Raw genomic sequence first — 12,384 nt, 5'->3', positions numbered from 1 at the left:
TGGAGCCTGCTTCGGATTCTGTGTCTCCCTCTCTCTCTGACCTTCCCCTGCTCTCTCTCTCTCTCTCTCTCAAATAAATAAACATTAAAAAAAAAAAATGAAAAACCCCAGCTCCTCACAATCCTGGGGCACATTACTCGATCAAATTACAGAGGCTGCTGCCTCATGGCTGTGAAAAATTAAACAAATGGATTTCTCCAACTTTCAGGTTTCTTTCCTCGGACACCTCTGCTTGTTTATTCTAGAATGTGCGATAGGTGTTATGCCATCCAGCACAAACCCTCAGTTATGCATTCAGCTTTAATAAATGAGTATTTCCACATCTATTGCCTGAAGAATGCCCAGCTTTCTGGTGACCTGCCCAGAGAGCCTGTTCGGTGCGGCCCGAATCCCATTCCCTCGTACCTACTTCTGCCCATGTCACGCGGTCTGAGACCCCGAGGCTTATCTGTAAAGAGTATCACCCTGCCTTCTGTCTGCACTCTCAGCCCCAGGGAGCGGGGGAACTCCCGCCTGCCTCTCAACACCTCCCTTCTGGAGCCTGCTCCAAACTCACTGACTTCTGACCACGAAGCACAGGAGAACAGACAGGTCCTGGGTGAAGCCCGCGGCGCTAATACCTGCAGGGCAAACGGTCTGCATAGGATCAGAATTCCTGTTGTGGCCCCGTGCCCGGCTGTGCTGCACAAATGTAACCAAAACACAAGAGCATGTCATCTAAGGTGTTCAGACAGCCAGGCTTTACAGGTCATTTCAACTCTTTGTCAAGCATTCAGCTCGTTTCCTGGGGCAGGGGGTACACACTCCTGGCCCTATCCCAGCCCAAGACTGGGACTGGATCTGCACGTCCAGAAATGATCTCAGCTGTGTTCCAGCCTCTGGACTGCCTGCCCACACCTACCTGCAGGACACAGTGGAGGAGGCAACGGTCACGAGTGCTCCCAGGTCACCACTGAGCCGCAGGGAGAGAGGGCTCCCAGGGATGCGCGCTCTGAGGCTCAGCTCCTGGACGAGTCCCTGCGTGGGCAGAGCTCTGCCCTGGTTTGTGAGCAGCACTCACCGTCCCCTGACAGGTGGGGCTGTCTCTGTAGAGCGACGCTGGCAGGGTGAGGGCTGGGGGTGGCGTGGCAGCCGGCAGGCGCTTTCCCCTCACCCGGGCCCATCAGTTAACCGGCAGCTGCTGTGCCACATGCACCAGCGTCGACAGCCAGCTGGGTCCCCATGGTGCCCGGCCTCACCTCACAGGGTCCGATGATGTTCTGAGGCTGGGCCCCTGCCCTGGGGTAGTGACTGCTCGCTTCACCCCTGAAGCTCTCAGGCGGGACATGGGTCTCCGTCCTGTGCTGCAGGGCTTTCGCTCACGGACCTGGTGAGGGACGGTTTGGAGCCCCACGCTGTGCTGGCCCAAGAATTGAGCAGCAGACGTCTGGTGGGGGGTGGGTGGCCTCCTGTGACTGGGGTCCCTCCATTACCCAGTGCCCTGCACGGTGTGATCCAGGGGACGCAGCTGGCCCACCAGAGTCTGAAGCCAACAGAGGAGACGTGCTGTAGAAATTCGGTCTCCTACCGCAGGTTCCGCTGGATGCCTTGGAGACCTCACATGCCAGGGCCCCCATGGTTCTGGTCCAGGTCTGGGGGCACGTGCATTCCAGCAAACACCCCAGGGGTTCGGTTCGGATGCATGTGGTGCCTAACATCAGTGCCGGAGACTCAGCCTGCCTGGCCCTGAGAAGCACCAGGGAGAGGCTAGCCGACGAGTTTAGATGGGACGGGGTAGGGCAGGTCCCTGTCACAGGCAGCCTGTCCCTTGACAGGCTCACTTCTCAAAATCTTACAGACACGCTCACGCTGAAGCACGAGGATTCACACACAGAATGCTCACCACGGTGTTTTGCACACAGTTCTGGTAACTGGATACTGGACGCAGCCTAATATCCAACACCAGGGGAAATAAACCACAACATACCTGCATAATTACGTATTTCAGGGCCATCGGGCGGGATGCTCGCAGGAACATTACTCAGCCATGAGAAGAAATCAAACTCCATTGTGTGCTATGACCTGGACAGAACTTGGAAACATACTAGATTCCTGGACACAGAAAGAAGGTGGCCGAGGCAGCACCAAGGCTGAGAGGTCACGGTTTGGAACAGGGGTTAGTGTTTAACGGGGACAGAGTCTCTGTTCGGAGGATGAAGCAGCATGGAGATGGGCAGCAGGGAAAACACCGCGAACACACTTGGAGAGTTAAAAACGGATGAGATGGCAACCTGTACGTTACGTATATTTTACCACAAGTAAAAGAATGCTCGTCAAACACGAGAAGAGGGTGCACTTGTAGGACGGGAGTAGAAGACAACCAGTCAGTGCACTTTGGAGAAGCGTGGATGCAGAATTCCATTTTTATAAAAAAGAAAACTGAGCTCCATACTCATGTGTGCACGTGTATGCACAGAAATATCTAGAAAGCTCCGTGCCTGTTACCAGTGGTGACCCTGTGTGATGGGTGACTTACTTTATGGACTTCTGTGCTGTGTGTCTGTTGTCACAACAACAAAGCGGAAGTTTGCACAGCGATGTGATGCTCACCTCCAGAGGAGAAAGGCACGACGCGATTTATGACTGCCACGTAGTCAGCAGCATCACCCCCGGAGCGGCACGTTCACTGGCTGTGAAACCACACAGCGACCCAGCAGGGGACACACTTCCATCTGAACATGACACGCTGTACACACTCACTATCTCAGTTTCTGAAATTGAGTGAAAACTTAAACACGCCAAAGGCTCATGAGCAGAATTATTTTCAGTTTATTTTGAGAGTGTGTGCACGCAAGCAGGGTGAAGAGGCAGAGAGAGACAGACTCTCAAGACAGAGAACCTCAAGCAGGCTCTGTGCTGTTAGCGCAGAGCCTGACGTGGGGCTTGGTCTCATGAACTGTGAGATCGTGACCTGAGCTGAAATCAAGAGTCGGACGCTCAACCGACTGAGCCCCCCCGGCGTCCTAAGCAGAATCTGATTAAGAAGAATATGCTTAGTCAGGACGTGAACACACTCCAAATGCCGATTCTCACGGCCGCTGGGTTCAGACTGCCCACCACTGAGAGCACGAGCCCCGAGGAGCTGAGTGTCACCCACACAGCCCTTTACAAGAGAAGGACTGATTTGCTTCTAAAACTGTCAGACTGTATTTTCTCTAAGTAGAGACTTCAAGGCAGAGACAGAGGCGCTCACTGGTCTTTGAAACTGGCCTTTCTCTTTTCCACAAATGCAGTCATCCCTTCCTTCCGGTCTTCCTGGTGGGAAAGGGAAAAAAGGCGGAGATGGACATTTGTCAAGCGCGGGGCTCAGCCTGTCTGGGGTTTGCTCAGTCTGTCGGGTTCCTCTGCCCTCCGATTTCCAGAGTGGTGGGGGCACCAGAAGGGAGGGTCCTGCATTGGGATCGCCTGGAAACCTGGCAGTGACCCAGATTCCCTGACCACTTAGGGTTGGCCTGGAAATGGCAGTTTTATATGTCACTCAGCCCCAGGTCTGATCATTCAGGGGCCACTGATTTACATGTCAAATAAACTCTCATCCACAGAGAAGCTCAGATGCACGTGTTTGGGTCATTCACCTGTTCTGCACCTGGTTTGGTGGCGGTCTGTGTCAACGAGTGTCCTGAGTGCCAAGGAGCAGGACACGGAGTGCAAGCCCACCTTGCACCTTTCTCTGCGTGCGCGCATGTGCACACACGTACACACACACCCTTCCCTGCACGCGCATGTGCACACACGTGCACACGCATACCTTCACTCCCTCGACAGGCAAAGCTATTTCTAATCTCTCTTTTATGAAACACCTACATAAGACTTTCTGATAAAAAAGAGGTTTTAATGACCATTACAAGACTGAGCACCTTTCGGTTACTGTCAGAAATCCTAGAAAACACTGTTCTGAAGCGCTGGGTTGCAGTTTCAGAACACATTCAAATTCCGTTCCCAGCAATTTGACAGATCTAGGAAAATTACGGGCAAGCGGACTGCATTTACGCACGGGAGCTCGCTGTCTAAGAGTCCAGTTCCTAAGACCTTCCGTAACAGGAAGTCACCCTGTAAGAGCTTCCACACACTGCACTTATTTGCGAAAATCATGCTCACGGACACGATACATCTGATCCAGCTACTGGGGAAGTGAATAGTTCAACCAAAGAGAAATGGTATCTAATGAAAAAATCTACAAGGAAATTCTCCGTGATTTTTATGGCTGGGACACTTGTGACGCCTCATCTGAGTGTTGTTTACTCACAGTAGCGAACGTTGAATAGAAGAGCTTCTTCTCCAACTTGTTTCCCTCTGTTAATGTCATTTCAAAAGCTGAAAAAGAAAATCCTGAAGTCACGAACTCCGGTGTTAGATGTGGGAACACAGAAATTTTTTACAGTGATAGGGAACATTTCCCGCTGACCCACATCAACCTCAATTTCACCATGATTGAGACCGCAGCCTGGGAAGCCCTCCCTGGCTGAGACATCAGCAAAGCCACCTGCTTAGAGGGCTTCCTGAGCTTCCTGCCCAGTGGCCGAAAAAACAGAGGTGTGAGGAAATGAGTAAAAGAGTTTAACGACCAACTCTGCCCAATCACAAGAGAATCTGGGAGCCTACAGAAGTAGATGTATTTCACAAAACATTAAAAAAATAAGAATTAAAGGGGTGCCTGGGTGGCTCAGTCAGTGGAGCCTTGGACTTTGGCTCAGGTCATGATCTCATGGTACGTGGGACTGAGTCCTGTGTCAGCCTCTGCGCTGACAGTGTGGAGCCTGTTGGGGATTTTCCCTCTCCCTCTGCCCCTCCCCTGCTTGTGCTTTCTCTCAAAATAAATAAAAATTACAAAAAAAGAAGAAAAAAAGGATCTATTAAAAACAAAAAAGGGAATGAAAACCAGAAAAAGGAACATTGTGCCAGAACAGAGTCCTGGAGTCCCGGGCAGTAAGAACGTCATTGCTCTGGGCCCCATCTTTCTGGCGAAGGTGCAGTGTTTTTCTTGGCTGAGCACCAGGAGCAGCAGGTCCTGGGCGAGGGGTGGAACGGTGGCAGGTGCCTCTGACTGTGGCCTCACGGACACTCTGCAGGAACAGCAGTGTCCGCTTCTGGAGTGTGTGCTACCCACACACCCCCGCAGTGAAGCGTCACAAACATCAGCTCACTCAAGTAAGGTGGCGGCAGCCCAGGGTGACCAGCTTTCCCACATATGAGTGCAGGCCCGGGGGCCTCAGCAGCCATCTCAGGCCCACTGTCTTCTAGGCAGCACCAGGCAAGACCCCCCAATGCCTGGACCACGTGCTCCGTTAAAACTCCAGAAATTCTCAGAAGGGCCACAGCCGCTTGGCCGGTAGAGAGCAGATGGAGTCTAGAGCCACGAGGGGCAGCAGGCACGCTGACCCCGGTTCACAAGGGTGTCCACGAGCCTATACTACCCGCCAGGCCCTGCCCACGGCACAGCCCGCACCCTGCTGCGGACAGGGAAGCATCCCCCACCAGGCTCTGGGGGCTGAGCCGACTTTCTCAGGAGGCAGATTGGTTTCACTCTAGGGACCATCCTTCCCATCCCACCCATTTCCTTGTAGCCCAGAGCTTGTCACCCTCTGTCCCTCAGGCTGGCTCCTTCCTTGGGTTGTGACAGCAAGGGGACTCAGAAGGTTTCAGGAGAATCTGTAGCCAGCAACCAAAAACTAGAACTCTACAAAGAGTCAGGATCACAACATGAAGAACCTCGTGATTTCTGTCCAGGGTGGGTTAAGATGCATGACTTAGAACCAAAGCCTCGAGGCTCACGACTGTTCCTGTGCTGCCCGGCCCTTGGACCTCCGCCTCCCGGCAGAACCCCCACCTGCATTCACGGACTCTTTGGCCATTGCTGCTATGATTTTGGAATTGCTGGCAATTTTCTCCGCACACCGGATGGCTTCTTCGACCAGTGTCTCCACAGGAAAAATTTTGCTTACAAGACCTAAAACACAAAAAGGTAAATAACATGGGAAAACAGCACTGGTTATGTTTTTCTGAGTCATGATGCTGTGCCAAGAGCCCAGGTCTTCTGGGTGCTAACAAGGGGCTGCAGTGACACAGTAAAGGCTCCACGCCATCCCTGAGGTGGGGCCGATGCCCTCTGCTGCTGGGGCCACTAGGCTCTCACAGACACATAAATTAGGAAGAGAGAGTCCCCCAGGGGCAGAGAAGGAGTATGTCCGCCGAGGGTCTCCAAGATCCCCCACTGCTGACACTGGGCTTGGGAAACAGGATGGTTTTCTAATGATTCTTTAACCAGATGTTTGTTTTAGTTATTTTATACATGGGGCATTCCCAATAAAAAACAAAGGCAGCTGTCCCCGGGGTTCTCAGGACACCGGAAAGCACGGCTGGACACAGCCCTCCCCTCTCTACTCAGCTCCCCGTGAGGGCGGCTCCATGGGGCAGCGCTGGCTCCCACCTGCTTGCTTGGCATCCTGGGCAGAGATCCGGTCACCAGTGAGGACCATCTCCATGGCCAGTGACTTTCCAACAGCACGGGTCAGTCTCTGGGTGCCCCCTGCACCTGCAGGCACAGAAGGCTGCAGGTCACAACCAGTTCATGGCCAGTGCAAGCCAAGACGCTACAGACACACTTCCAGCAAGTTCTGAGAGGTGAAGATGGGCCCCATGGGTGGGGCAGGTGGGCAGAAAGGAGGCAACTTAAAGCCCTCAGGGGAGGCTCCTTTCCCTACTCAGGCCCCACGCCTGGCAGGCCGAGTCCTCTGCATGAGCAGCTCTCTGACAGGAGTCAGACTGCTCAGACCCTGGCCACGTGCAACCTGGAGGGCAGCTGGGGTGGCCTCTGACAGTGGCCTGCTGCCCTCAGGGTATGGAGTGAGACCAAGGGCTCCACCTCCTGGGCTGTTGAGTGTGTCTTTATCTCCAGTGCTGGCTTCTGTGCACCCCACTCACCCTCCTGCTCACTTGACACTCTGCAGCTGGAAAAACAGTGATCTGCCCAGTCATCTGCCCCACGCTGAACCCCAGGCTGCCAGGATGAGCCAAGGGGACCACCTGAGGGAGATACCCACAGTCCAGCAGGCTCAGGTACCATTTCAAGGAAGTGCAGGCCTTGGGCACAAGGACAGAAGAGCCCAGTGGTCAGCAGAGCTCATCCAGGGCTTTCCTTGCCCATATCTGACCCCACAGCTGCTCCCTGCCTGCCGGGCTGCTCAGGAGATACTGTGAGCTCCAGGCTCTACATACAGGGCAGAGACCCTGTGGGGAAGTGAGCCAGGAGTCCTCATCAAGTGGTCCCCAGGGCACAGAGGAGTCACTGTTTGCCCACAGATCCCGTCAGCCTCCTCGTGCGGTATCTGATTCCCTGCTCTGTTGAACCTGGGGTCACAAGCCAGAATCACTGCAACTATAATTCAATATGCAGCCGGCCACTCCTACTAGCGTCTGACAAGGAATCGGGCTGTCATTAAAGGAGACTGCACAGCCGGAGGCTCTTGAGCCACTGTCTGAGCACTGTTGTGTCCACTGGGGCTTAGTGTGCTGGTCAGCAGAGGTAGCAATGGGAGCAGAAAGGTGGCCACCGGGCCAGTGCTCGTTCGGCAGCCCGGGGTCCCTCGTCAGAAGCAAGCTGCATGCTTTTGTCTATTGGTGGAAAAGCCCATCACTTCCTGAGACGTGGGCAAATTCCAGAGAATTATCTGAAGGAAGACTTTACACTAGAGAGGTCATCACACTTTACCTGGGATGGTTCCTAGTAGGATTTCCGGCTGCGCAAACTGGGCTTTCTCTCCGGCATAAATGATGTCACACATCATAGCAAGTTCGCAGCCACCACCAAGCTGCAAAACATGAGGCACCACCAGGAAACCCAGTCAGAAATTCACTCTATCTGCCTAAATTTTCTGTTAAAATGAACCTGCCCAAGAGTAGCAAGATTCGCACAAGAGATGCAAAGTTAGTTACGTGTTCCCATAAGTTACCCACAAATGGCTGATACTGGCAACGGGCCCAACAGCAAACTCTCTTCTGTGGGTCCCACAGGCTCGAAGGCAGCCTCGAAGGCAGCCAGGGAGTTCATGAATTAGCAGGCAGGATGGTGGTCCAATAAACCCGACTGGCTGACCCCGGCTTACCCAAGGGGAGCTTTGTTAAAGGATCACTAACAGAGCTGCCTTCATCACTTCGCTACGACCAGCCACAGTGCCTTTGAGTGCCCATGTGCCTGGACAGAGTCCCTGAACTACCATGCAGAGAACACGTCTCTCAACGGCAGCAGAAGCTGTCAGTTTACAGGTGCAGGGCAGGCTGCAGCCATTAAAACTGTACAGAAAAGGCAGAACGCAGCCTATAACCTAGTAGAGGCAGTCGTTCCCTGGAGCCATGGGGGCTGCGGTGGGGACGGAGGGGCTCTCCTAACAAAGGAACCAGAAAGCCAGCGGTTGAATGTCCACTAATAACAGCCAGTGCTGTAACGTGTTCTCTCTGTGCTTCCCGGGTCTTTGGCGTCACTTGGTAGGAAGGGCATGCTGGCTGGTAACGACACTCTGGCCTTTTCAAAACAAAAATCGGTTATTTGATGCCTGCCAGTGTGCTGAGAGGAGGTGTGGCCCGACACTCACGGCGTAGCCATTGACAGCAGCTATGACTGGCTTCTTAACCCGGGCAAGTCGGTCCCAGTGGCTCAAGAACATGCTGGAGTAACAGTCCTGGAACGTTCGGCTCTGCATCTCCTTGATGTCGGCTCCAGCTGGGGGGGAGGAAACGAGGTCCCAGTTACGAGAGCAGAGACCCCATGTTGCTATGGGAGCTGTGAGTGTGTAGGAACGGCCAAGAAGGACCTGTGAGGCGATGGCCACAGGGACAGAGGCGATACACCATGGTATTTGTTGACGGAGGTGACACAGAGGGACCGCGGGACAGGAACCAGGTGCAAGCGGGACTCAGAAGGCTTATTCATTAGTCACTTAAGCCCTCAACGCACATAAAACCCGACTGTCGGGGACCCAAATTCCTCTCAAACTCATTTTGCTGGTGGAGCACACTTGAATGTTAAACAGACAGAGCAGTTATTTGAAGAAATACTCGTGTCGCTTACGCTTTACATCTAAAGAAACCCCAAGTACTAAAGCTTCTGATGCTGCCGCGGAGGTCTAAGTGCCTACAATGCCACGTGCCACGGTCAGACCGCCCCTCCAACACCTGGCTGACCGGCGGCCATGCTGCCCACACACCTGCAAATGCCTTCTCCCCACCCGTGAGGACGATGGCCCCCACAGCGGGGTCCTCCTCAAAGGCGTCCAGTGCCTGGTTGAGCTCCATGATCAGGCCATTGCAGAGCGCGTTGAGTGCTTTGGGGCGGTTCAGCTGGATCAGCCCCACGTTGCCGTCCTTCCCCTTCTTTTCTGTGATGAGGTACTGAAAGTCAGCACCTGGGGTGAGAGGGGACAAAGGGATTTCCATTCACGTAGGCATCAAACTAGCGGGACTTAACCCGTCAGTGGACGGAGTGACCCTGACATGTCCCCGGCCCAGTCCTCAGGCAGCAGCACACAGCTTTCAGCCTCGCGGGTGGCCTCTGTACCAGTGTCTACCCTCACAGAAGTGTGAACATTTCCTTAAGCTAGAAAGCAAACCCAACAATAAATAGCAGCCCACAGCGGCCTTCCTTCTTCTGCATGTGGTGGTCAACACTGCCCGGAACCTGCACTAGGGACATCCCGTGACCCTGCAGAAACAAGGGATGGGGACATAGGTTCTTTCAACAAATGCCAACTCGGTGGCAGAACCAAGCTGCGGACAGAACACAGCAGGAGGCACACACAGGGAAAAGGTGACTGCTGCGGCCGGGAGGGTCAGGCCGCTCAGATTTGGGGGGTCAGTAAGGCCTGGAGAGGAAGAAGTGTAACCTCGGAAACCACAGGTGTGTGTGGGGTGAGGATCGGCACCTACCCTGGGGGTCGGTTGGGGAGCGACACGGAAAATACTTAGCAGCAGCACGAATGCTGCCTGGGAAACGACTGCTGACTGCAGGTCAGGGGCAGAAGCGAACCTCAAGGAAACGGAGGGTAAGACCACAGGCCCTGGCAGCGGGCAGTCACGTGGGTACCTGCGTGGGTACCCGCCAAAGGAAGAGGAGGCAGGGATTCGCCCAGCTCAGGGGCAGGCCAGGCGCTCCTCGGGGGGCCCGCGGCCCCGGCTGAAGGCTGAGTGCGGGACGGGCCGGCCAGACCTGGGGCAGCAGCGGACACGGGCGGCCCGCACTGGAGGCCCGCCGGACCAAGCACGTGGCCGTTTCCAATCCCGAGGCCCCAACTGCACCTTCTCTTGAACTCCCGAAAACCAACAAGCAAACTGAAACGGTCAGCGGTCTCGGCACGTGGTCCTGATCCCAACTGAGGGGGCACCAGTAACCCCAGAGCCCAGCGGGGGAGGCGGCAGGTGCTGAGGGGCGGGGTCAGGCCCTGGCGGCGACTGCGGGTGCTGAGGGGTCAGCTCCGGGGTCGAGCAGGGTCAGGCCCGGGAGTCCCAGGTGCGGCCGCGGTGCCGGGCCCCCACCCCGGGTCCGCGCCCTCGGCCCCGCACTCACCCGAGGCGAAGGCGCGCAGGGCCGCGCAGCCGAGCCGGGGGCGCAGCGGGCCGCGGAGGCAGGGTAGCAGGGCGCGCAGGGCGGCCATGGCGCTCTGGGACGAGTCGCCCCGCCCCGCGGAGCCGCCCCCGGCTCCGCCAGTCAGGGCCCGGCCCGCCTCCTGGCCGGCGTCGCGAGAAGGCGAGGGCATCGCGAGACCAGCGGCGTGCCGGAAGGGGGCGTGACGGGGGAAGGGGTCGAGGCTCGAGGAGCCAAACCCGGCGCGCGAGTGGCGGCGGTGGGCTGAGGGGTTTTGGGGGGCCCCGGGTGGCGGACACCAGCCCTGAAGATGCCGAGGGCCGGGCCCGCCGCTGTCTGACCGCCCGTGGGGACCCCGGTCAAGCCGCCTGACGTGCCCGAGAAGGTCGCCAGGGGCTGCCGGGGCCTCTTCTTGACCTTGACCTTTAGCCTTCGGCCCTTGCCACCCCGTTCCGGACGTGTCCCCCCACTTCCGGGACGAGCCCCCACGCGGCTTTCCCGGAGGCCGAGTTCGGGGCAGGGCTCGCGGGCTCGGGGTCCCAAGCCTGTGCGCCCTTGGGGACGCCCTGGGTCTCTCACCCGCCCCCCCAGTCCTGCACGACAAGCGTGACCGCGGGGTCGGAAAGAAGCTGAACAGAGTGATGGTTCCTGAGCGCTGTCCCGGGGGTGGCTGGCATTCTGTTAGTGCTTCGCCCCCGCAGCCCCGTGGGCTCGGCGCCGCGGAGACATTGTGCTGTCCCTGGCCCGCGTGCGCTCACGGTGGGGCGTCCCTGGCTGCACCTCCCGCGCGCACGGTGCGGTGCGTCTCGGGCCCTCGCGCTCGGTGTTGCACAGTCCCCAGCAGCGAAATTTTTGTACTTGTAGGTCTAGACAGCGTGCGTGCGTCACCGTACTGATTGTTTACACTGGCGGCCAGGTAGCTACTGAATACTAGATTATGGGTAGCTTTATAAAAGTGATATTTAACTAAATTTTAAGAATGACCTTGTAAGTTTAAATTCTTTTGGTTGTAAGTTACGAGTGCTCAGACACCAGGCTTCCATTTGTATCTTGTGCAGGCTCTGCAAATGGAGACAAAAGACAGAGTCTACAAGTGAAAAGTACAATTGGAGTTTTAAGTAAATAAAAAATCAAACCAGAACCGAATACTCGGCAAGGTTTATTTCAAGGCTAAGGGTGGAATAAAGACCTTTTCATGCAAACAGAAACATTGCCAACTCTGTGCTAAAGGAGACTGTGTCCGCGTGGGCTACACGGCTGGAACAGGCACACAAAATGAAATGGTTCCAGCATGAGAGAAGTTTCTGAGACCCCAGGGCTGGTGTTGAGGAGGGTGCCTGCTGTCCTCCATGAGGACAAGAGCACAAGTGACAGAACAAATGTATTAACCTTCAAAATAAAAGTCACTTACTTTACCAGCAAAAATGGGTTTATTTGGAAATAGCAGAGAAGAGCAATTAGGGACATGCCAGCTATAGTCCAGTGCAACAGAGGAGAGGAACTTTATTTTATGCAGAAGGAGGACTTTGGGAGGCACTGCCTCAAGCTGAAGTCCTTTGGAGAGAAGCAAGAGTTCCTGGTGATGAGCGTTTCTTGGCTGAGTTGCAGGAGTGGTCCTTGTTTTTGTGCACATGCAATGTTCATCTCTTCCTGTAGGGGCCTGTAATTGATGATCCTTTATTCCCAAGGATTCTTATGTTGGGTCTGTAATTCACAATTCCTGTAATCCACATGGAGTGGTATGGCTCCGCCTTTTGGCCTCGGGACTCTAT

At 55.4% G+C, this 12,384-nt stretch overlaps 1 protein-coding gene across 2 annotated transcripts; it reads right to left on the bottom strand.

The window, feature by feature from the left end:
- Positions 1-2,785: 2,785 nt before the first annotated feature.
- Positions 2,786-10,725, bottom strand: ECHS1 (enoyl-CoA hydratase, short chain 1). 2 transcript variants are annotated; one of them, XM_060641134.3, is made up of 8 exons: positions 10,595-10,724; positions 9,240-9,437; positions 8,628-8,755; positions 7,748-7,847; positions 6,467-6,571; positions 5,867-5,986; positions 4,286-4,353; positions 2,786-3,294 (listed from the first exon to the last, which is right to left on the bottom strand). In XM_060641134.3, the coding sequence occupies exons 1-8, from the start codon at positions 10,680-10,682 to the stop codon at positions 3,229-3,231; spliced, it is 873 nt and encodes a 290-aa protein (XP_060497117.1). In that variant the 5' UTR covers positions 10,683-10,724; the 3' UTR covers positions 2,786-3,228. The 2 variants fall into 2 exon arrangements, with proteins under 2 accessions (XP_060497117.1, XP_060497119.1); XM_060641136.3 differs by lacking the exon at positions 6,467-6,571 and having other exon boundaries at positions 10,595-10,725.
- Positions 10,726-12,384: the final 1,659 nt, after the last annotated feature.

Source organism: Panthera onca, chromosome D2 (assembly GCF_046562875.1).
Source record: "Panthera onca isolate mPanOnc1 chromosome D2, mPanOnc1 haplotype 2, whole genome shotgun sequence".
Lineage (NCBI taxonomy): Eukaryota > Metazoa > Chordata > Mammalia > Carnivora > Felidae > Panthera > Panthera onca.
This window is presented reverse-complemented; position numbering and strand designations above follow the sequence as displayed.